Source organism: Rhinolophus ferrumequinum, chromosome X (genome assembly GCF_004115265.2).
Source record: "Rhinolophus ferrumequinum isolate MPI-CBG mRhiFer1 chromosome X, mRhiFer1_v1.p, whole genome shotgun sequence".
Classification (NCBI taxonomy): Eukaryota; Metazoa; Chordata; class Mammalia; order Chiroptera; family Rhinolophidae; genus Rhinolophus; species Rhinolophus ferrumequinum.
The window spans coordinates 109,457,220-109,480,668 of NC_046284.1; the positions used below are offsets into that span (position 1 = coordinate 109,457,220).

At 38.3% G+C, this 23,449-nt stretch overlaps 1 protein-coding gene across 1 annotated transcript in view; it reads right to left on the minus strand.

Annotated features, from left to right (window-relative positions):
* Positions 1 to 23,449, minus strand: part of PHEX (phosphate regulating endopeptidase X-linked) — a 196,210-nt gene that overhangs the window by 15,423 nt on the left and 157,338 nt on the right. The window contains exons 16-18 of the mRNA XM_033118058.1: positions 16,654 to 16,708; positions 2,592 to 2,659; positions 293 to 423 (exon numbers count right to left, since the gene is read on the minus strand). Coding sequence (XP_032973949.1) covers positions 293 to 423; positions 2,592 to 2,659; positions 16,654 to 16,708 — 254 coding nt within the window. The remainder of the gene's footprint in view (positions 1 to 292; positions 424 to 2,591; positions 2,660 to 16,653; positions 16,709 to 23,449) is intronic.

The following is a 23,449-nucleotide window of genomic DNA, read 5'->3' on the forward strand; positions in this document are numbered from 1 at the left end:
TAAATAAATCTTTGCTTCTATCAGATAATACACAAATCCCTTGGACAACTATAGACTTAGATATCAACTACTTTCCTAAAAACACAGCACAATGTCTTCACACAATCTTATTCCCCAAATATGAGTAAACTAGAAGAAAAAAAAAGAATTTCAATTCCTAGTAAGTTCCCAGTGGAGGCTGATGCTGTTGGCCTAGGAACCACACTTTGAGAATAAATGGTCTAAAGCAAGCCAATGCCCAAATGAGAAAAAGATGACCCACAAGATGCCCCTTCACCACAGTTATACTCACATTTAAGCCAGCTTTCCTCCAATAATAGTTGCTATACTGGTTAATCATGCACTTTGTTTTTTCTTTAAACTTTTCTTCTGAGTCAATAGACCACCAAGGATCCAGGTTTCCATTTTTATCATATTTTCTACCTAACAAAAGGAAAGTTAAAAGATATTTGTATTATTTATGGAAACTAACTTCATCTTCCTTATCCCTCACTTAGACAAGCCTTGAAAAAGCAGTCCCTGCAGCAGGGATCACTCCTGGGAGCAGCTCCTGCCTTGTCTACAGTGTCACAGATTAATTGCAAAAAGGCGGGGGAAAGGAGAAAAAGGTTTGAGGAAGTTCTTTCCTTCTAAGTAACAAAGAGCATTTTAAAAATAAGATTAATCAACTATGGCATACAGCATTCTTAACCACTCTTGGATTCTTTGTTTTTACCTGATCTGACTCAAAATGTTCTCTGGATTGTGAAATGAAATGGTTTCATTCAGAAAGCCCATGGAGGGAGTCAGAATGCCACTACCAGTGAAATTCCAAATGATCCATAGGAACAGCCCCGATGAGTCATTCACACCCTGCAACCATAGCCCCTGACTCAGCCCTATAGGAACGTGTTTCCTCCAAGTTGCCAGGAGCCTAGAGACACATAAAACCTCTGTTATGAATCATTCCACAGCCATCAGTGTGGATGGAAGGCCCATCTGTCCTGCTTTGACAAGAAAGGTTGCTCTAAAAAGAGAACTTGGAACAAGAATGGAAATCTCCAAAACATAATGGAAAAAAAGTTATGCATGCTTTTTTGCTACGGGCTCACTCTTCACTTCCTCTACGCCTTCAAAAAAACAGTTTGGGTGTATCTGGAATATCTTCTATACTCACTCAAGGTAACTAATACTTTAAATTTAATTATGCAGAGAACCCTCCACAGGGTTTACAAGAAAGTCCCCTAAGCAAAAGTGTTAACTGGAACAACCCAAAGCTCTTCAACAAGGATGGATGCCACGACCACCCCCTCAGAGAGCATCGAGCCACTGTCCTCCACCCATTAACCAACCAATCATTAAATAGTTACTGGCCATGTCCATATATGTGCAACATACTGTTCTAAGTATTGGTTACAGAGTGAAATTGCCATCATTAGATTCTGTCCTTTGAGAGACAAGCCTGAAGGCCACCAGAAGATTATGAAGGAGAACTGAACTTATATTTCCCAGGAATAAAGACCCCAAACCAAGAAACCACTACTAGCTTTTGTTTCTTAGCTAAGACTATTCTCTCAGATAAACCAAACACACAGACAGAAAGTGTAGCTCTAGGGATTCAGATGACTATAAGGCAGCTACATTTGAACAGGGAGGGGAGTGCAGGGGAACAACAAACCTAAGTGATTCAGGAAGGGCTGGTGGGAGTACAGGCAGAATTTTCCAGAAGGAGAAGAACCAAAAGGGGCTCGGGCCCTGGGGTCGGCATCCAGGAAAGGATGTTGGAGACACCACAGATATGGAAGAAAGAGGTCCCTCTATGAAATGTTGCATTGGGCCAGCTGTGTTCTTAAGTCTGCCTGTAAACCATTGTGTGAAGGTAGATATGATCATAATTTGCTGCTAATTCATAAGTTTTGGAGGTTTCACACGATTTTCCACTAATGCTCCAAAGTTAAAGGAGTGTTGATTAAAAACTATGATAACTCTCAAAGGCTGATCATTTCTTTAGTTTATGTTACATTCCGCTCTTTCTTATTGCTTAAATGTGACCAGGGTACATAGCATATCCTCTACTACACATTATTAGGAAAGCATAGCCCTTTAAAAATAATTCTGAATATATGCCAGCATCAAGAAAAATAGAGATCAAGCATTGCATAATCCTTGTAATAGTATGAAGGAATCAGTCAGCCAAGCTCCAGAGTCCTAACTCGCTGAGTCCTAATTTGGCAACTTGTATAATCATCTTCAGAACAGAGCTCACACTTCCAGGGAGAGCATCTTACTATGGTGAATAAAGAAATGACAAAGGGAAGAAGCTATAAAGTAATTCCTATAATTATTGTGGCAGCTACAGCAATCCTGATCTGGATACAAAGCTAACTTCATTGAAATTACAAGGTTATTTTTTCATCATTCTACCCCATCAGCAATAGGAACATTTATTTATTGCAAGCTATCACTGTAAGACATGGCAAAAAGTTTTCAATCAGCATTCATACTGCTTTGGATAATATTTAATCTATGATGATACCACTATGCAAAAATAATAGCAACAATAGTCAACATTATCCTAAAAGCGGCAGCTTATACAATGAACCAGTACTTACCATTATTATCAAATCCGTGTGTAAATTCGTGTCCAACAATTACTCCTATAGCACCATAACTCAGAGATCTACAGCATAAATATATAATTTGGAGAAAATTACAAGCATGAATCTCAGAGCATAATCCTTCATTTTTTTCAATGAAAAGCCAAGATAATCTGTTTTCTAATAACCACACCCACAAAATTGTGCGGGGAAAAAAAAATCTGAACACACCCTTCTCATTAAAATACACAAAGAAAATATAAATTCTAACACTGATATTATGACCATGAAGCAGGGCCCAGGTGGGACCCCCGTAGTAGAGGCCTCGCCGCATCCTCAGCCTCACCTTTCTTTGCCCTAAAGCTTAGTAGTAGATCATCCCCCTGCAGTTTGAGCTGGAAATGTCCCCTGTCCCAGTTCCCTGTTTTAGAAAATTACCCTGAAACTTATAATTAATACCCCCATGCTTACTGATCACAATCTTTATAGCCTAGCATTCTCTCCAGGTTACTGTCATCACTGCTCCTGGGTTGATGAGCACGTTGGAGAGCCACGTGGCCAGAGGGAAGGCTCCATGCAGACCCCTGGAACCGTCACGTGGCTTCTGCAGGAATGCCCAGGTTTTCCCTTAAATACCCTAGACTGGTCAGAGAATGTTATGGCAGTTTTTGGAGATGTGAACCTGCTGCTTTTTCAGACCACTGGTGCTCTGATGATAAATGCTTATCCTATAGCCCAGCTCCTATGTTGGTCTATTAGTTCAGTGGCACAGGCACCTAGTGCCCTGGATTCATTTGGCCTCTGGTTTCAACCATGAATGGGGTTTAGTTTTCCTACCCTGTTAAATTACGGATGTAAAAGAGATAGTTTCTAAAGTCCCTTCCAGCCCTAAGGTTTCGATGATTTTATATTTGCTCTAGTTATAGTTTATATTTATAAACAGCCAAGGCAACAGCAGGATTTCAGAAGATCCTGTCAGTAAAAATACCATTTACTTTTTATCTGAGAACCTATTGAAAAATCACTAAAGACTTAGAAGTTAAATTGTTTTCCAATTAGAGATATGACATCATAAAAATGGCAGCATGAAGTGAGCCTCTTGAAATCTCTCCTGGAATTTACAACAAATTGAACAACTATAATATCACAAAGGACTCCCTGCATAGCAGACAGGCAACACTAAGAGATGCACAACTGAAATCATCTAAAGGTGTGCAAATAGCACGAGCAGGGGAGGAGGGAAGGGAGAAATGCGGAGACGGGGCCGCACAGGCGCAGGACGCACACCTAGCTCAGCACTCCAAGCTCGCTGCATCCCGGAACTACCACAGCTGTGGGAGAAGGAAGAACTCGAACTGTTAGGGCTCCACTTATGGCCCACAGGGCTGAAGGGACAGCATATAACACGGCTGAACCCAACGCTCACGGCAGAGACCTCGAAGAAAAGACTGAGGGAAGAAGGCTAAAATTGTGGTTTAAGCCCTCACTGCCGAGAAGACACCAGAAGGCTTAGGCACTGAGACTAGCCGCCCCCTCCCTACCCTCCCAGAGCTCGCCCTGCCCCCACCTGCCCAGTGCTAGAAATGGAACAGTAGCAGTGTCAGATCAAAAGAACAGAATATTTGCAGTTCTGAGAACTGTGATCCACACACACGGACTACAAGCCAAACTAGTTCCGTCAAAGGGGAGGGAGCCGTGTAAGCAGGACTGGCTGTGGTGGTGGTCGCTGCCATTGCTCTGCGCCACCTCTCAGAAGACACTCCACCCCTGTCCCCACTAGTCTCGGCAGATCCCTGCAGGAGAAAACAAAGCCACTGAAATGCATGGGCTCTGAATCTGGTGCAGGAAGAGCTTTGGAACTTCAGAAGCTCTCCACATTCTCCCACGGAGGCGGAGCTGTATGACCTAGGCAAACTGTTAACAGAGGAGAAGCCCGCCTTCCAAGGCATCCCCTCATTGTGTGAGAAGCCAGAATACTGCAGAGAAAATAAAACACTATAATGTGAGAGAGAATAAAAGGCAGCAGTCAGAGAGTAAATAAAACATTCTACCAACACGTAATGGAAAACAAAAGAAAGACATCTTTCTATCAACCTGTTGCAGAACGCACTCCTGTAAATGTCTAGGAAGAGAAATAATAAATCATTCATTGCCATGAATAACCAAGGTAACAAGATAGCTCGGAAAGAAAATGAAAAGTCTCCAGAAAATGAACTTAAAGACATGGAAATATGTGACTTAAATGACAGAGAATTCAAGACTTCAGTTATTAAAAGACTCAATGAGATGCAAGAAAACACAGACAGGCAGTTTAATGGACTCAGAAACACAATCAAAGAAAAAAAGGAACACTTTACCAAAGAGGTTGAAATTTTAAAAAAGAACCAAATAGGATTTCAGGAGATCAAGAACTCAATAGAAGAAATGGATAATGAAATAGCCAGGTTAGGTAGTAGAGTCGACTAGATGAAAAAAAGAATCAGTGCCATCGAATACAGAAATCTGGAAATGACACAGATGGAAGTGTAAAGAGACTTGAGACTTAAAAGAAATGAAAGAACTCTACAAGAACTTTCTGACTCCATCAGAAAGAGCAATATAAGAATAACGGACATACCGGAAGGAGAAGAAAGACAGAAGGGAACAGAGAATATATTCAAACAAATAGTCGACGAGATTTTCCCAGACATGTGGAAAGAACTGGATCCTCGAATCCAAGAAGCAAATAGAACACCTAATTACATCAACCCTAACAGGCCTTCTCCAAGGCACAATGTATTGAAGCTGTCTAAAATCAACGACAAAGAAAGAATCCTCAAGGCAGCCAGGGAAAAGAAGACGGTAACCTACAAAGGAAAGCCCATTAGATTATCATTAGATTTTTCAGCAGAAACTCTACAAGTCAGGAGGGAGTGGAACCAAATATTCAAACTATTGAAAGAGAGAGATTATGAGCCAAGAATAATATATCCAGCAAAGATATCCTTTAGATATGAAGGAAGAATAAAGACCTTTCCAGATACACAGCAGCTGAGGCAATTTTCTAATACATGACCTGCACTACAAGAAATACTAAAGGCGGCTATTCAACCACCATCAACAGGGACAATTTGTGGCAACCAAACATAAAAAGGGGGAGAGTAAAGGCCTCAACCGGAATATGGGAATGGAGAAAGTATGCATGCTGAAGAAAATGGAGTACTTTAAATATCAAACTTTCTTTTACATAAACTTAAGGGTAACCACTCAAAAAAATTCAGAACTGAAATATATACTGTAACAAAAGAAGAAACAGAGGGAAACATCATAGAATACCACCACATAGAAATCATAGACAACAACAAAAAGGCAAAGAAACAATGGAGACACAGTCTTACCAGAAAATAAAAGACAGAATAATAGGAAATCCTCACATATCAATAACCACCCTAAATGTAAATGGCCTGAACTCACCAATGAAAAGGCACAGAGTAGCAGATTGGATCAAAAAACTAAACCCAACCATATGCTGCCTCCAAGAGACACATCTGTGCTACAGGGACAAACATAGACTCAAAGCGAAAGGGCGGAAATTGACACTCCAAGCAAATGGTATCCAGAGAAAATCAGGCGTAGCAAAACTAATATCAGATGAAACAGACTTCAGGATAAAAAAGGTAACAAGAGACAAAGATAGACATTTCATAATGATAAAGGGGACTATACAACAAGAAGACATAACAGTCATCAATATTTATGCCCCCAATCAGGGAGCACCGAAATACACCAAGCAACTACTAACAGAACTAAAGGGAGAAATTGACCAAAACACAATTATACTAGGGGACCTAAATATATCATTGACAGCTATGGATAGATCATCCAAACAGAAAATAAATAATGAAATAGCAGCTCTAAATGACACATTAGATGAAATGGACATAATTGACATTTATAGAGCACTTCATCCTAGAATATCAGACTACACATTTTTTTCTAGCGTACATGGAACATTCTCAAGGATAGACAATATATTGGCACATAAAACTAGCCTCAGCAAATTTAGGCAGACTGAAATCAAGCCAAGCATATTCTCTGATCACAAGGCTTTGAAATTGGATATCAACTGCAAAAAGAAAGAAGGAAAAACCACAAATACATTAAGATTAAACGACATACGTTTAAAGAACGACCAAGTCAAAGAAGAAATTAGAGGAGAGATCAAAAGATACATAGAAACAAATGACAATGAAAACACATCCTACCAAAATTTTGGGGATGCAGCAAAAGCAGTTTTAAGAGGGAAATTTATATCATTACAGGCCTATCTCAAGAAACAAGAAAAATCCCAAATAAATAACCTCATGTTACACCTTAAAGAACTAGAAAAAGAAGAACAAATGAAACCCAAGGTCATCAGAAGAAAGGTAATTATAAAAATCAGAGCAGAACTAAATGAAATAGAGAACAAAAAGACAACAGAGAAAATTAATGTGACAAAAAGTTGGTTCTTTGAAAAGATTAACAAACTTGACAAACCCTTGGCTAGACTCTCTAAGATAAAGAGAGAGAAGACACTAATAAAAAAAATCAGAAATGAAAAAGGAGAAGTTATCACGGATGCCACAGAAATACAAAGGATCATCCAAGAATACTACGAAGGACTATATGCCACCAACTTCAATAACCTAGAAGAAATGGACAAGTTCTTAGAAACATATAGCCTTCCTAGGCTGAATCACAAAGAATTGGAAAATCTAAACAGACCGATCACCAGTAATGAAATTGAATCAGTCATCCAAAACCTTCCCAAAAGCAAAAGTCCGGGACCAGATGGCTTCACTAGTGAATTCTACCAAACCTTCAAAGAGGATCTAATACCTGTCCTACTCAAACTCTTCCAAAAAACTGAAGAAGAGAAGTACTCCCTAACTCATTTTATGAGGCCAACATTACCCCAATACCAAAAGCTGGTAAGGATAACACAAAAAAGGAAAACTACAGACCAGTATCTCTGATGAATACAGATGCAAGAATCCTAAACAAAATTCTAGCAAATCGAATACAGGAATGCGTTAAAATGATTATTCATCACGACCAAGTGGGGTTCATCCTAGGGGCACAAGGATGGTTCAACATACGCAAATCCATCAATATGATACATCACGTAAACAAAATAAAGGATGAAAATCATATGATTATATCAACTGATGCAGAAAAAGTATTTGACGAGATACAACATCCATTTATGATTAAAACACTTAATAAAACAGGTATAGAAGGAAAATACCTTAAAATAATAAAGGCCATATATGACAAACCCTAAGCTAATCTCATAATTAACTGTGAAAAATTGAAGCCCTTTGATCTATGTTCAGGAACATGACAGGGCTGTCCCCTACCACCTCTGCTTTTCAACATAGTGTTGGAAGTCCTTGCCAGAACAATCAGGCAAGAGAAAGAAATAAAAGGCATCCAAATTGGGAATGAAGAAGTTAAATCATCACTCTTTGCAGATAACATGATGTTATACATAGAAAACCCTAAAGACTCCACCAAAAAGCTATTAGAAACAATCAATGAATACAGTAAAGTTGCTGGCTACAAAATCAACGTACAAAAGCCCATTGCATTCCTATATACTAACAATGAAATCTCATAAAAAGAAATTTAAAAAAGCAATTCCTTTTGCAATTGCAACAAAAAGAATAAAACTCCTAAGAATAAACTTAACCAAGGACGTGAAACACCTATATGCTGAAAATTATAAGACATTTTGAAAAGAAACTGAAAAAGACACAAAGAAATGGAAAGACATTCCGTGCTCATGGATGGAAAGAATCAACATAGTTAAAATGGCCGTATTACCCAAAACAATACACAGATTTAATGCAATCCCCATCAAAATCCCAATGGCATTTTTTAAAGAAATAGAACAAAGAAATCATCAGATTTGTAGGGAAGCACAAAAGACTCTGAATAGCCAAACCAATCCTAAGAAAAAAGAACAATGCTGGAGGTATCACACTCCCTGATTTTAGCTTGTACTACAGGGCAACAATAATCAAAACAGCATGGTATTGGCAGAAAAACAGACACACAGACCAATGGAATAGAACTGAGAACCCAGAAATAAACCCAGATAAATATGGAGAGATAATTTTTGACAAAGAAGCAAAAAACGTACAATGGAGAAAAGACAGCCTCTTCAATAATAAATGGTGCTGGGAGATTGAAAAGCCACATGCAAAAGAATGAAACTGGACTGCTATCTGTCACCATGTACCAAAATTAATTCAAAATGGATCAAAGACCTAAGCATAAGAACCGAAACAATAAACTGCATAGAAGAAAACATAGGTACTAAACTTATGGACCTTGGGTTCAAAGAGCATTTTATGAATTTGACTCCAAAGGCAAGGGAAGTAAAAGCTAAAATAAATGAATGGGACTATATGAAACTTAAAAGCTTCTACACGGCAAAAGAAACCATCGACAAAATAAAGAGGCAACCAACTGAATGGGAGAAGATTTTTACAAACAGTGCCTCCGATAATGGGCTAATATCCAAAATATACAAGGAACTCATGAAACTCAACAACAAAAAAACCAACAACCCAATTGAAAAATGGGCAGAGGACCTGAAGAGACATTTCTTCAAAGAGGACATACAAATGGCAAATAGGCATATGAAAAAATGCTCAACATCACTAATCATCAGAGAAATGCAAATAAAAACCACAATGAGATATCACCTCACCCCAGTTAGAATGGCTATCATCAACAAGACAAACAGTAACAAGTGTTGGAGAGTCTGTGGAGAAAAAGGAACCCTCATACACTGTTGGTGGGAATGCAGACTGGTGCAGCCGCTATGGAAGGCAGTGTGGAGGTTCCTCAAAAAATTACGAATAGAATTACCATATGACCCAGCAATCCCTCTCCTGGGTATCTATCCAAAAAATCTGAAAACATTTATACATAAAGACAAGTGTGCTCCAATGTTCATTGCAGCTTTATTTACAGTGGCCAAGACACGGAAACAACCAAAATGTCCTTCGATAGATGAATGGATAAAGAAGTTGTGTATATATACACAATGGAATACTATTCGGCGGTAAGAAAAGATGAAATAGGACCATTTGTGACAACATAGATGGATCTTGATATTATAATGCTAAGTGAAATAAGTCAGAAAAAGTCGAGAACCATATGATTGCACTGATATGTGGTATATAAAACTGAAAACAACAAAAGAACAAGACAAAGAAATGAAGGAATAAAAACTCACAGACACAGGCAATAGTTTAGGGGTTACCAAAGGGTAAGGGGGCGCTCTAGAAGCGGGCAAATGGGGTCTAATATATGGTGATGGAAAGAGAACTGACTGGGTGGTGAACACACAATGCGACATACAGATAATGTATTACAGAATTGTACAACTGAAATCTATGTAACTTTATTAACCATTGTCACCCCAATAAACTTGAATTTAAAAAAAAATTGTTTTCCAAATGTAGTCATAAAAAGGGAATAGAGCAGAGATTAAAAGGGATCACCCTGCTTTCAAACATAGTCACATTCCTCTGCTTCCATGACATACAAACTCACAAATGAATGGCAAAGACTGGGAAGCCTTAACCACATTTGGAAAAGGCATTTGATCATTTCTCTTCACATCTGAGAAGTATGTGGTCGATTACCTACAAGGGTGACAACAGATAATTCCATACACCCTGCAGGCATGTGCCCCTCCTCCCATCAAGAGACAACCTATTTTCTTTGCCTCGAACCCGGATGGGCCTGGGAACTTGCTGTGACCAACAGAAAGCAATAGGAGGGGATGGATGCTACTTTTGCGCCTAGATCTTGAGAGGCCTTCTTTGTAGCTTCCTTCCCACAACCCCCTTGGAAGTCAGCTGCAATGTAAAGAAGTTGGACTGAAAAAAAAAAAATAAAAAAATAAAGAAGTTGGACTAATCAACTGGAGAGAGAGAGGCAAAGTGAAGCAAGCAAGAGACACCAAAAGTTGAGAGACTTCTAAAGGAAGAGAGAGGCCCAGCCATTTGAGCCAGCGCAACAGACCTGTGAGTGAAGTCATGTTAGATCCTCTGGCGCAGGTCAAACTGCCCAGCCAACACTACAGGGAGCAGAGATAAGCCGTCTTGGCTGGGTCCGGCCCAAATTGCAGAATCATGTAAATAGTGACTGTTTGGTGATGCTTTGTTAAATAGCAATAAATAACCGAAACAAAGAATATTCATGATATATGAAGAAATCAATACGGGGGCTTCCATACGTGTATGTCTGGAATCTTGTCTCTCAACTACAAGCTCCATGAAGGTCAAATCCTTATCTATTTGATTGCTGCTAAATTCTCTGTACCTAGTACACAATAAGAAAGTAACAATGCAAAAAAAGCAGAGAACCATATGATTTCACTGATATGTGGTATATGAACCAAAAACAACAAAAGAACAAGACAAACAAATGAGAAACAAAACTCATAGACACAGACAATAGTTTAGCGGTTACCAGAGGGTAAGGGGGGAAGCGGGTGGGAGATGAGGGTAAGGGGGACCAAATATATGGTGATGGAAGGAGAACTGACTCCGGGTGGTGAAAACACAATGGGATTTATAGATAATGTAATACAGAATTTTACACCTGAAATCTATGTAACTTTACTAACAATTGTCACCCCTATAAACTTCAATTAAAAAAAGAAAGTAACAAGGATTTAACTAATTGATTAACTTTACCATTTCATGCAAGTGACAGAACTATATATAACCTATTTGTCACTTAATGTGTACAAGAGGATTATAGACAATGTAAAATCTTTGTCATGAGGATACTTCCTGAGACTTGCAATTATGCTAAAAATATTTCACAGTTGCTTCCTGACATGCAACATCAAAGTAACCCAGCAAACAGATAGGACTCATAAGTGGAAGGAATGAGAATTTTTGAAGCAACATGTTATTACAGGACATAATGATCCTTAACATGCTAATTGTTTGTCTCAACTATACCCAAGGAAGTGCTGTAAGATTTAATTTTTCCCCTTGGTGGCAATTCTTTCCTTTGTTATTTCTTTCCTGCAAGGTAATTTGCATTTGAAAAAATGCTTCCTACTGTTTTTCCATCATTGCAAACCTTCACTAAGGAAGTAAAATTATGCATTTCAATCATAGAGCTATCATAGCAGTGTGGGACAAACTTGTAATTTTACATAGTGCTAATTTTTGCAGCAGCAGCTATCACTGCAGCCTGTAACATTTCGTTTCTCCAAACATCTCAGCCCTGAAAATAATACTGGGTAGTCTACAAGCCTTGGTCAATGCTGATGACTGGATGGATTTAAGGGATGAACTACGGGAGTTTATAGGAACTGCTTTACAATAAGCATCCCTTAAGAGGGACTGCTCCAATGAGCTTCCTGCTTGCAAAGGTAATAGAGAATTTCATAAAATGATTGACATCATAACTTCCAATTCTCAGTTACATAATTGCAGTCCTTTGGACAAGAGACAAAGAAAAAAAGTTATTTTATATGACTAATCCTTACAACGATAATGTTTTGTAATACTAAATTCACATCTTCCATTTTATCAATGGGTATTATTTAAATTAGCATGTGATAAAAATAAACAAACTCATAGGCCTTTTAAACTATGACTGGCTCGCCAAAAGGAAGAAGACCCTTGCAGAGAAAATCTAGCCTTCCAAAAATAAAATGGGGAAGACGACAATTTTTCCATCTGCTCAGTTTTCTTGTTCTTAGTATTCAATGGGTTTAACATATGCACAGGGTTTGCTGTTAACAGGGAATCAACCATAGTGCTGTCTCGAGCAACCATAATCTCATGCACTCATCGAGAAAGGGCTACACTAAGCCTGAAATGAAAACTCATACAAATCTCAAATGTTGGAAGTCGCTTTAAGGTCATCTAGTTCTGTTTCACAACAGAGGCATGGGCCCCCTCTACAAAAACCTGTTCAAATGATCCTGAGACTTCTCCTTGGGCATTTCCAATAACCGGGATTTCATCTCCTTCTCAGGTGGCCCATTCTCTCTTCAGGTGTTTCTACATAAAACAGCTCTCCCTAATGTTGTTCTGAAATTTCTTTCCTGTGTCTTTTATCCATTGGTGTAGCGTAGTCTCTAGCCGAACACCCTTTGACCCCCTGAATATAAAATCATTCTGCCACCTTAACTTTCATTCAAAAAATATGAAGTTACGAGGTTCTTCCTCAAGTGTTCTCAAGTTCTTGCAACTTTTTCTTCTGTCATGAATACTAGGCCAGCATTTCCAAAACCATAGAGGAAAGGGGAGTTTAGGAACCTCTAAAGGGGAGTTTAGGAACCTCTAGGTAAAACACATTTAAATAGGTTTCTTTCTTACAGAACTTCTTGGGAGTTTTTATGCTGCTAAGTATTATGATTCTCCAAACAAAGGGAAAGGGAGGATGATTTACCTCAATCACTACTTGAAGGAATACACACTTAGGGATATGTTGTGTTAGGCCATTTACAATCCCGATTCTCTCCTCTGGAAACAATTCAGCTTACTGATACCCCTATAATTAGACCAAAAACTCGGAAGAAGGCTAAGCTGACCAGTGTAAGCAGAAAGGATACCCACTAGCTGGTTCTGGAGGCTATCCACCCAGAACAGGTGGATATATGGGCATGCATCTCACTGGACTGTGATTCCCATGTCTCCAGCATCTCCATATTTCCAATGCCAAGTACTCAAAAGATGCTTAATAATTATTTACAGAGCAAGTATCTTAATAGAGGACATAGACCTCTTTAGTGAAATAATGCAAATCTCTCTCCTACTCAAGTCTTAAATATGGCTCAGCATAAGGCTGAACTAATGGACACTAATATTATTTCCTAAGTTTCTATGATTTTGATTTTTGTATCAGAAAATCATCCCATAGATCCAATAAACAAATTCATTGAATCAATAACTTCAAAACCTAACCTGACTATTTCCAAGTCTCCAGGTATATAACCACAATAATAGAAACTCAATGAAACTGCTAATGATAAGCAGAATCAAAGAATTCTAGGACATTTTTAGTTTGAAGGGAGTTTAGAGAATGAATATTTAACCTAAACCTCTAATTTTATATAAATATATATAAATTTCTAATCTTAACAATAGGGAAAATTGATTCCAAATATCTGAACAGTAATGAAAACTATGTAGCTGAGGCCTGGGATGATATGAATGGATTTGGTCGATACAAACCATTTTCATTTTCATTTATGCTGACAATGGTGCTTTCCTACAGCAGGCTTCATTGATGCCTGCTACTGTCCCCTCAGCACTCACCATTTTCAAGCACACCAACAGCTCCCAACTGCCAACACCTGAAACTACAGATGCTCCTCCACTCACGATGGGGCTGCATCCCAATAAACCCATTTTAAGTTGAAAATACCGTAAGTCGACAATGCATTTAATACATCTAAGCTACTGAATATCGCAGTTTAGCCTGGCCTACCTTAAACATGCTCAGAACACTTACATTAGCCAACAGTGGGCAAAGTTGTCTAACACAATGAATCCACTGTAGACTATCAGCTGTTTACCCTGGTGATCGCGTGACTGACAGGGAGCTCCAGCTCACTGCTGCAGTCCAGCATCACGAGAGTGTATTGTACCACATATCGCTAGCCCGGGAAAAGATAAAAATTTGAAGTATGTTTTCTTTTTATTCTTTTTTTTTTTACGCATACACAATTTATTCCATCTTCTTTCTAGTTTTCTTAAATTTACAAAGGATCAGTTTATATTATACCTTTCTGCCAAACATCTCCCTACGTTATGTTAATAAAAGGTTTGTCCTAGTGAAAAAAATAACAAATCCAAGGAAAGGGTCAGAACCTTATTAAAATTGGAGCAACTCTAAGTCCTGACTGCTATTAAATTACTCATATTTCTATGAACAAAGAACCATGGAATTACATGATTCACATAGGTCATCTGCTGAAGGAATCATTCCATTGGCACACTGTCAAGTATTAAAAAGAGGAAGACTATTATTACTTTTATATTACTTGGTAAATAAAAACAAGGTCCTCCACATAGATAAGAAAGACAACAGCCCACATGGGTAACTATTTAACTAAGGTTAAGTTTCCCCTATTCAAAAATCTCTCTCTTGGGCACTCTTTCAATGGTTTCTGAAATTAGAGATTGACTTTTGAGCAATTATCCCATTAAATGAAGTATGTTTTCTACTGAATGTGTATCACTTTCAGACCACTGTAAAGTTGAAAAATCATAAGTTGAACCACTGTAAGTCGGAGACTGTCTATAGTAGCTTAAGGACTTTCTCTGGCCACCAGAGCTTTCTTGGCTTAGGCTGGGCAATGCCAGGCAGTTAATACACCTGGTGGAAGCCCTCAATCAATGATGGAAGGTGAGTTGAAGGATAAATACCCCAGCTCCCTTGCCCCTGAGGTGGGATCACACTGAAGCACATTCTACAACTCCACAGCAGGACTTAGCCCCAGTTGCCCACAGTGGTAAGTGGCTTTGTAACAGATGTGTGGTAGACAGAATAATGGCCCCCAAAAGATGTCCACGTGCTAATCCCTAGAACCTGTGAATGTGTTATTACATGGCAAAGGGGAATTAAGGTTGTTAATCAGCTGAGCTTAAAATAGGGAGATTATCCTGGATATTCGAGTGCACCCAATGTAATCATAAGGGTCCTTAAAAATGGAGGAGAAAGCAAAAAAGGACAGCCAGAAGATGTGACTACAGATGAATGGTCAGAGAAATGCAACTTTGCGAGTTAGGAAGATGGAAAAAGAAGGCCTTGAACCAAACAATATGGGCTACGAAAGGCAATGAAATAGGTTCTTCCTTAGAGCTTCCAGAAAGGAACACAGCCCTGCTGACACCTTGTGTTTGGCCCGGTGAGACCCAGGTTGGACTTCTGACCTATAGAACTATAGGCTAATACATTTACATTGTTTTAAGCCACTAAATTTGTGATAATTCATTATGGCAGCTATAGAAAACTCCTACAACACACTTTATTGGCTTCCTTCCTTCCCTGTCTCACTTCTACACTCCCCTGCTGGTGTTTCCTAATGTCATCTCCCAAAAGAAGTACTTGCACTTGAATCCTTGTCACAGGATCTGCTGCTGGGGAAGCCCAAATCGAATGATTTCTACCATACTTCTCTTATTTCTATGTGACCCCATATCTTTTTAACCTACATAGTCATATTTAAATTGTCATTTATCCAAACCAAAACACAAGCAACTAAACTTCAAAAATCAAGACTAAATTTTGTGTGCATTAAAGCACCAGAACAAGTAAAGGCACATAATAAAAGTGGTGATATTATTGACAATGAATATTACATGAATTCCCACTGTATATGGAAATTCTGAATTACATAAGTCTATAATCTGTTGGTATTAATAGCCTTTAAACTGATATCCTTAATCCCAGACATTGTCAATTTCTGAATTATTGTATAGCTACTATGATATTTCTAAAAGAAAATTTGATTATCTTTACTTGCTCAAAACCTTTAATATGTTCTATTGCCTATTAATGTCCAGGCTTCTTGCCTGGCATTCAGAGCTCTCCAATATCAAATATCAACCTTCTTTTCTAGACTTCTTTTCCACTGCTTCCCTTCATATACCACTTAAACAAGCCAAACTAGATTCTTTACTATTCAGTAAGTATGTTTCTTTCCTTTTCTCACGTTGTTTCTTCTCTCTGGAATGGTTTTAATCCCATCACTATCAACTCAAATCACAGCAATCCTTCAAGGTCTAACTATTTATAGTATGAATCAATGCATAAGTGAATAAATGCATAAAAACAAAAGCTACCTGTGTATTCGTTGGCTTTCCTGCCCAGTCATACCCCTGGTAATAAGAATCAGAAAACAAATATCTAAAACGGTGAGAGTGGGGTCAGCCCATGCCAGGTTCCAGGCCCTCATTTTTCTGAATCACTGGCTTTGTTTTTCTGCCTTCTGTGATCTACCAAAGCAGCAAGTTCTTCCTTACATGTCAATAACTGTTTTCTTTACATATTTACTCACCGAGGATATTCTGTTCCCCAAAAGAAAGGCTTCTGGAGCTCTCCTGCTGGAAATCCTGGGAGAAAGACAAATAAAATTGTAAGGGATATATAGACTGATTTGATGATGAATAACTGTTTCCACCAGCTTTAGCCTTGAAATTTCAAAGGCCTATCTGAAAAGTACCTCTTGTGGAGGTAGGTGCCCTCTAAGAGATCCAACTAACTCTCTAAGATGAATATCTCTAAGATGATATTCAACCGAATTTGAAATAAATACATTACATCAGTTTCAAGGAAACCATTTTGCATGGATACACTAGTGGCAGCGTCCAGCCTGCTATGAACAGGATTCTTTTGTACATAGCAAGTACAGGAGGCTTCCGGCTGTCCAACAGTTGCCCCTAATATAGAAAGGACAGGTTTCATGGACACACAACCCGTGCAGGCACACACGGCCCCCATGCAGAAGGACCCTGCACTTGATTTAATGTTCTGTTGTTACTGTCTTGCAACTCTTAATAATTTTATCTTTGAATGTGATTTTGTAAGTGGAATCCAAGGGGACAAGGACGCATGTGTGTGAGCAAAGGGGCCATGCACGAAATGTGTGCCCTCGGTTCCTAGGAACACAGAAAACCAGTAGACCCACAGTGTATGGGATTTCAGCAAGACTCAAAACGAATACAAGGTAACCATGTTACATCTGGAACTGAGTAGGTGGGGGCTCTCACAGCCCCAAGCGGGCTCTTTCCGTTGGAACTAGAATTTGTTTTGATCACCAAAAGGCAGCAATGGCATTGTAAGAAACATGAATAACCAAGGAACCCTGTCATACTCTTTCTTACTCCTATTACTTCCCTGTATCAGCCAACCACATACACTGAAAATGATAACATAGAAGCAAAGGGAAAGATAGGGCAACCCATAGTTTCTTCTCCATTCAGTTCTTCCTTATTCATCAGTAAGCCAAAGGTACACAGTGTTGGTAGAATGTGAGCTTATTAAGAAGTGAAATTAAAAACAGCTGAATTAGTTTTGTGCAGCGTTTCCACTGTGAGAAAATACATATGCATATATAAGCTACAAAATACAAACTGTGTGATTTTGGTGATTCCATATACAAATTAAAAGCTCTTACATTTGCATTTAAAATTGGCATTGCACAATATAAAGGTGAACAATAAAATTATGTTAATGATTTAAATTTTTAATTTTTCTTACAACATCATTAAATAGCAAATTAAAAAAATACCATGCCTAGTCTAGAGAAAGAGAGGTTATGGAAGGCAGGATAAAGCTTTATATTTTAGCACCTTTAATAGTATTTTTTCCTGTTGTCTGAACAGGGGGCCTCCATATTTTATTTTGCACTGGGCCCTGCAAATTATGTAGCTGACCCTGGGTGCACATGAGGGCGAGAAATGCTTTGCTTTGTTTTGCCATTTCAACTTACCACTAAATTTAGCACCCTGGGTTGATCCTAAGAGCTGCACTTACAAGTTACCACAGCTGGGAAGGCAAACAACAGTAACAAAGGGAGAGAGAAAGACGCCTTCTTGCAATGTCCTTGCCTGCTCCAGAGCCACAAGGCCCCTTGAGACTGAAAGCTCTTTTTATCAGTTAAAATGCTTGCTCTTCCCTCTCTCCCTCTCAGCATTCTTTCTACCTCCCCTCCATGGCAGGACACTATGACAAAAAGTGAGAGAAGGAAAGCAAATTCTTAATTTAAAATGAAATGTTAATTCTGTGTAACTCGTATATATATTCTTTATATGTTAATAATATCATAGTTTAAGATTTCAAGGTGCCAAAACCTAATTGCAAAGCAGAGATGCATCCAGCTTGTAGTTAGTTCTCTCTCTCCCTGCTGCTTTTGCTTTTACATAAAGAAAAATGCATCTGACTTTGAAGGGCAACGTCACATTAACCTTCATAAATTCTACATTTCCTTAAGTATCTTTGGCATCTTTATATCAGTATTTCATCCTCTTTTTTCTTGATTACTTTTAGTAAGTCATTCTTGGCCATATATATATATATATATGTGTGTGTGTGTGTGTGTGTGTATATATATGTATATATATATATACACACACATATATATATATCCAATATATATATCCATATATATATATATCCATATATATATACACACACATATATATATATATCCAAAAATGTATACATTTTAAGGAAAAGTTTATTAAAATTGTAATACTCAATATATACCAATAACAAAAGATGAATACAAGTCATGTTTGACTTCTGCAATTACAAGTGGTTACCATCAGCATAATTTTAATAGTTTTTTTCCTTTCCCCTGTTATCTATATATTACTTTTTGAAGTTGAATTGAATTACAGTAGCAATGTGTAGTATGACGTTCGCTCAAAAGATGGTGTTCATTAAATGAACGCTAGCGTCACCATGTGACAGACATGACAGTCACAGAAAATGGCAGAAGCACGGTTGTTGTTTGAGGAGCACAAGACCATTTTGAAGTGGTATTTGAAATTTGAGAGCGTTGTGGAAGTACAACGACAATGCAGACATGAGTTTGCAACAGAACCTCCAACACGCCTAACAACTGCATGCATTTGTGATAAGTCTGAGACGCATGGTGCTGTGTGTGATGTGCACATGGGAAGATCCGGGAGGGCTCGCACAGCAACAAATCCTGCTTCTGCTGCTGTGGTGTTGGAACAGGTTACACGCTCGCCACGGAAGTCTACCAAATAATGTTCGCAGTAATCAGAGGTGTCTGGACGCTGATGGTAACCACTTTGAGCACCTCTTGTCATTGCAGAAGTCAAATGTGACTTGTATTCATCTTTTGTCATCAATATATATTGAGTATTACAGTTTTCATAGTTTTTTCCTTTCTTAAAATGTGTATACATTTTTTGGCACCATCTGTATATATGCAAATATATATCACATATACTATATGTAAACCACAGTGTTTATATGAAAATTCTGTCTCTCACAATACATCATCAAAAAGCAATATTTCCTAATAAGAACAATGATCATAAACCAATGTGATTTAATTATTAAATCATTATGGCTTTCCATAATGTGTCCAGCTGGAAGCATTTGTGTCCACTGCCAACCTCTTTACAGGAAAACATCTGACACCTGCATGAGCCTCCATTTCTACCTCGATGGCTGTTGGAGGCCCCAGACTCGCAGGCCACAGCCATCATAGTCCCCTGATCAGCTGTATCTGTTCAGCTTGTCAGGGCCATGGAACCCAACACAGATCGACAGAGGAATCTGACGCCCTCCCTTAGGACTGTTGTGCTGAAGTGAATGGATTAACCGTTTAAGCTGCATTTTTGGAGATGTCAACTGGCAAGAGTGATAGATCAAATCCCAACAGGACCTACTCAATATCTTATCTCACAAAGCGGGTAAGTTGTATTTAGCAAAGGTAGAAGTAAAAATATTAAACAAATGGAAAGGGAATTCTTTTTCTTTTTCTCTCTCTTTTTAATAGGCTTTTATGTTTTCTTGCATATCCATTTTATTTCCTTTTTTCCCCATTTCAGCACTTCTTCAGCACCTGTTTCACACTTTTAAAGCAGCTCCTTTTTCTATCCGTATTTTTATGGGAGGCATTCCTCACACTGTAAATGTGTGTGTGTGTGTGTGTGTGTGTACACACATACATATATATGTATATGAATATGAGAGGGAGGAAGGCAAGGTAAGAGACATGTAACCAATGGATTGGCAAAAATTAATAAATTTGATAATAGGTCATCTTGGCCAGGGTGTAGAAAGTATGTTGGTGGTAGTGTAAATTGTTGCAAGCATTTTGGAGAGCAATTTAGTCATCTCTTAATGCTTTAAATACCGCTTGTCTAAATGAGTAACTATGCGCTGATATAGAAAAAGCTCTAAGAGATATTTTTAAGTGAAAAAGTATTAAGTGAAAAAATAGCATTCGGTCGTGTATGGGGTCCTTTTATGTGTAATATGTGAAAACGTATGTATAAGTATATACACTCTTGCTATAACACTTGTATTGAAAAAGCAAATTTGTTCCAACATGACTGATATATTAGGAGAAAACCCAGGGCATAACTCCAATTTCACGTCTGCTTATGTACCATTTCCTCCACAAGAAATGCTGGATGAAAGCAGAAAACTGCACCCAAATGAACTGAGCCACATAGGAATACACAGAATGCACACCTCCCAACACGGACTGGATACCTCCATTCACTGCGTGTGTTGAAAGCCACACTCACCCAGATCTGGCGTTAACACTTTCCTCCCAATTTCAGATAACCCTCCTTCCGCCACTACACTATAACTCGCAAGCTGCAAGCCCTCCAGTGCCCACTTCCACAAGAAAACTTCAGGTCTTTTCTAGAAAAAGTGCTATATTTATTGTAGCATTTATGTATTTACCCATTTAACATGTGTAAAACTGTGCTATTGTTTTTACTAGGCTCCTAGCTTTTGTTTTCATGTGTCGCCAATAAAGGTTGCAAATGCTGTGTGCCTAACCCCATTTTTCCCATAAGCCTTGCAGCTTTTATTGCACAATTCTGCATCGTGCAGTGATGTTTAGGAACACATATGTCGCATTATAGCAGAACTGACTTATTATGTACACATATGCACCTATGCATATATGTACACACATACTCATCTCTTCCTGTCACTGGTTCTCAAATCTTATCATGCATCAGAATCATCTGGAGGGCTTATTGAAATACAGACTGCTGGGACCCACCCCAGAGTTTCTGAGTCACTAGGTCTGGAGAGGGGACTAAGAATTTGCATCTCCAACAAGCTCTCCCGTGATGCTGATGCTGCTGGTCCAGGGGCCACCCTTCGAGAACCAGTGCCCAATCACCAGCTCCTGCACACTGTGCAGTCATGGCTAAATATGTTCATTGCTGTGTTGCTGTAATTGAGAAAAGTGTGAAACACACTAAATGTCCATCAGGAGAGGAATGACTGTATTATGGCATAACCATATTATGGACTGTTACGCAACAAATGAAAAGAAAGAGGTAGGTCTTAATAGTCTAGCATGGAAAAATCTCCAAGACATATTATTAGAATAAAGCAAGGCACAGATATAGATATATAAATACCATTTATATTTTTAGATAACTATCCTATCAATGTGAGTATATGTATGTAAATGCACAGAAAAGGTCCGTAAAATACATATTAAAGTGATCATAGTGGTTACCTGGAGGAGATAACTGGGATTTGGGCTGATGGGTGGTTAAAGGGGCTTTGGACATAAATGTAATGTTTTACATTTTGATTAGTCAAAGGTAATCAACTTGTGTAATTAAAATTAACTTTTTTTAGAAATAAATGTGTGTATTACAGAAAATTCTTCTAAAATTATCCCAAAACAGTTTACAGTTAACTAAGTTTACACAGTAATATTTTGCCCTTACATTTGTCAACACCAGCAAGTTTCATTTCTATCAAGCAAAAATACACATTATAGTTATAAAACACCAAAGACTAAAAGTCTGACAAAATATTAATATCTATATGTTCTAATAACCTCATTGTCAGTAAAAATTTCTCTTTTCCAAATCTGCACCTTGGAAAACCACTAAGACCTGCTTTTGGTTTTCTACTTGGGTTAACTTTTCATTTTTTTAGTTTCTCATACCTCTCATATCAGTGAATACTGACTCACCTAGGTGAGTCTCAGCAAAATGCTGACCATAAAAAACATAGAGTGTTTTTGTTTAGGACACAGTGGCCAAAAAACTGATCACATTCAGTGGACAATAATTCAGGCCGGTTCAACTATTTGATCTTTATAGTCATAAAGCTATATCCTAACCATAGCTACAGCTTTCCAGGAAAAGTTGAATGCCTCTTTGTGTCTGGGTTTCAGTATCCATTTTATTGCTGTAAAATCACATTAATTAGGTCTTTTAGTACAGACAAATATAGAGATGAAGTCAAAATTAGCTCCTTATCCCATAGCTCAGACCTAAGAAAACAGACATATATGTAAACTCAGGTATAGCAAATTGACACGGCACAGAGATATGTGAAAAAAAGTGAGTAATTTCCCTTTCTTCTCACCCCTCTCTCCCCATTCTGGAAATTTCCACTGCTGCCTGCACAGCTTGCTTCAGATATTTACTCAAACATCACCTCTCACTAAGGCCCTCCCTGGTGATTTTTTTAAAGGAGAGATGTATTACGCCACCCCCTTTTCTTGCTTTACATCTCACCATAATATCACCATCGATAATACTCTACATTTTACTCTCTGTATAAATTACTGTCTGTATTTCCCCAACTAGAATACAAACTCCATAACAAAAGGGAACTTTATGTTATTTATTTTTACTATTCTTTCACCGTGATATCGCCAGAACTAGAACAGTACTTGGCACATGGTAAGCACTCACTAAATATTTGTTGAGTGGATGGAATCTGAACCTTCTGAAACTCAAAGGGATGACTGGGTTATCCCTTATAATTATAATTATGAGAACCTCTCGCTAGCCAAAGTCTAACCCATGACATGGTACTATCAGCACTACCAATGTGCTACTTCTTTAAGTTTCCGTATTCAGTACCAAAATGAGGATATGTTCCATTATTCAAGTTGCGGTTTTCAATTTCCTTCTAAATTAGGGACTTTGTTGGTTCCATTCTCTTGGATTCATGGTAGAACTAGTGTAGCTTTGAGGTCCACACATTTTTTCCAATAAACTCTCAATCAGAATGCAGTTATTAACAAGATGAAAAGCTCTGTCCAGCTCCATGCAAATCTCATCACCCCTGTGTCCTCTTAGCCTTCCCTACAA